Source organism: Penaeus japonicus, unplaced genomic scaffold, assembly GCF_977035675.1.
Source record: "Penaeus japonicus unplaced genomic scaffold, GWHDUDI00000001_assembly GWHDUDI00000009, whole genome shotgun sequence".
NCBI classification, from domain to species: domain Eukaryota; kingdom Metazoa; phylum Arthropoda; class Malacostraca; order Decapoda; family Penaeidae; genus Penaeus; species Penaeus japonicus.
The window spans coordinates 45,050,018-45,052,517 of NW_028234411.1; the positions used below are offsets into that span (position 1 = coordinate 45,050,018).

At 38.5% G+C, this 2,500-nt stretch overlaps 1 protein-coding gene across 1 annotated transcript in view; it reads right to left on the minus strand.

The window, feature by feature from the left end:
* Window positions 1–2,500, minus strand: part of jbug (filamin-type immunoglobulin domains fbug) — a 99,185-nt gene that overhangs the window by 65,701 nt on the left and 30,984 nt on the right. The window contains exon 15 of the mRNA XM_086540287.1: window positions 2,059–2,262. Coding sequence (XP_086396413.1) covers window positions 2,059–2,262 — 204 coding nt within the window. The remainder of the gene's footprint in view (window positions 1–2,058; window positions 2,263–2,500) is intronic.

Genomic DNA, 2,500 nt, shown 5'->3' on the forward strand with positions numbered 1-2,500 from the left:
GCCTCAATAATTAATCTAAAACATTTTCAGTATCCCTTCCAATCCTTTTTACTTATAGATCAAGTAAAAATAGGAACTCCTAGTAGGAATGCCTATCTCTGCTCTTGCTAGTCATCTCAGGCTACTTTTTCCTCTTTGGAGACTACACATTAGTTTGGCAACTCTGATGTAAACAATTATATGAAGTAGTCTGTAATAAGTGAGAGAAAAATGTTTTGTACACCTAGACATGTATAAGGCAAATTGAAAGGTTGGTGTAATTCAGCAATAAATATATAGTTCTCTAACATAAAGCCTCCTAACAATTTATTTGATAAAAAATTATATAACACATGCACATGCAGAGATGCAGGCAATCACACACACTTCATAGTTTAGTGGATACAAGTTTCAAAAATAAAACCTCTGAATACTGCAGTCTCTGTGCTTACTAAGAAGCTTATAAATGCAATGCAAGGTAATGAGTGTACTTTTGCATTATCTTACTATTTTGCAATTGTTTATTTTGCAATAGTTTACTTACAGTTATAAATACTGAACAGTGCATATAATTCTAGGAATTATTATCATCATTATTAATAATGTATTTTAATCAGATTACATAAATTACATTCACAGTAACAGTACTGTACAGTACTTTACAAGAGAATGAATAAATCATACAGTATATTTAATCTGATCCTGGATCTGGATAAAACTGAATAAATAATACAACATTAAAACCTTATAGACATATTTATATGCATGTCACTTAGAAAGAAACAAATGACACCAAGCATAGAACACAACAGCTATAGACATTAGGCTCTCCTTATCTCCTTATCACAACTTTGATAAAACTCATTAAAAAGGATGTACATCGGGGCAAATACAATGCTCAGGAGAAGAGCCCTGACTTTCATCAGTGTGGCTGCACCTTTGAGCATTTTGCCCCCATTCCAAATTAGATCTTATGTAGTCGGCCTGCCTCTCGACTCCGTGACAATCAGCGTTTAACCCATCTCCACAAAGTATATTCTGACAAAATAGAACTCCATCCCTCCAAGGTAACTGTATAATTATTTAAGAAACTATTTCAAGCTCTATCTCGCCAAAATATTTGTGGTAATTTGACGGTCCTTTTAGCAGTGTTTATCGTGGAGGCCATGGTAATCGCTTGATATTGGGTGGACTTACTATAGAGGCAGGGAGAGGGAGAGGGAGAGAGAGGGAGGGAGGGAGAGAGGGGGAGGGAAGGAGAGAGAGGGAGAGAGAGGGAGAGAAAGGGAGAGAGGGAAGGAAGGAAGGAGGGAGGGAGGGAAGGAGAGAGGGAGGGAAGGAGAGAGAGAGGGAGAGGGAGAGGGAGAGGGAGAGGAAGAGGAAGAGGAAGAGGAAGAGGAAGAGGAAGAGGAAGAGGAAGAGAAAGAGAAAGAGAAAGAGAAAGAGAAAGAGAAAGAGAAAGAGAAAGAGAAAGAGAAAGAGAAGGAGAAGGAGAAAGAGGAAGAGGAAGAGGAAGAGGAAGAGGAAGAGGAAGAGAAAGAGAAAGAGAAAGAGAAAGAGAAAGAGAAAGAGAAAGAGAAAGAGAGGAGAGAGGAGAGAGGAGAGAGGAGAGAGGAGAGAGGAAAGAGAAAGAGAAAGAGAAAGAGAGAAGAGAGAAGAGAGAAGAGAGAAGAGAGAAGAGAGAAGAGAGAAGAGAGAAGAGAGAAGAGAGAAGAGAGGAGAGAGAGAGAGAGAGAGAGAGAGAGAGAGAGAGAGAGAGAGAGAGAGAGAGAGGGGGGGGGGGGGAAGGAAAGGGAGTGAGACAGGCAGATAGACAGAAATATCGCTGAAAGACAAATATGACTAAAATTAAATATACGTCACCTTCAAACTAGAGCTCAAAATTGAAGTTTGGATAACCTAAGCCTGAATCTCGCTATTTTATATATATAAAATAAATATATAAAAATCAATGGGAATGAGTTTATAAACGTTGAAAAGCCTCCAGCAACATTTCTGAATGTTTATCGTACGGTACCATTTATATGTGAAACATACTGTAGGTTAGGAAAATTATGTCCTGAAGCCCTTAATCCTCACCTGTACTAGATACTTTTATTCCATTTCTCTTGCCATGCCCCCTGCTTGAGTTGCAGTTACTGTCATGAATCCATTCTGCGTACGCGAGTACGAGCGAACCGAGTCGTGAATCGAACCATTTACGGGCGTGGAGAGAGGGCCCAGGTAAAAAATGCACGACCCAGCAATGGACCTTGTTTTTTCTGTTCTTTCCTAACGCACATCATTTTCAGACAAAAACTAGGGTTGAAATTTAGTTTTAAAAATAAATTTCGATAGAATATAATATAAGTAGTTAAAGAGTATAGCTACATTCATTCCATTTTATACTTTTTCCACCCCCCTTGTTATCTAAGGGGAGACTTTATTAGTTATGAGTGGTAAACCCAATGAATATGAGGAAAAGCAAAACTGGCGGATGATTTATCTGTAAAAGAAAGTCTCCAGCCTCTCAACTCTAAAA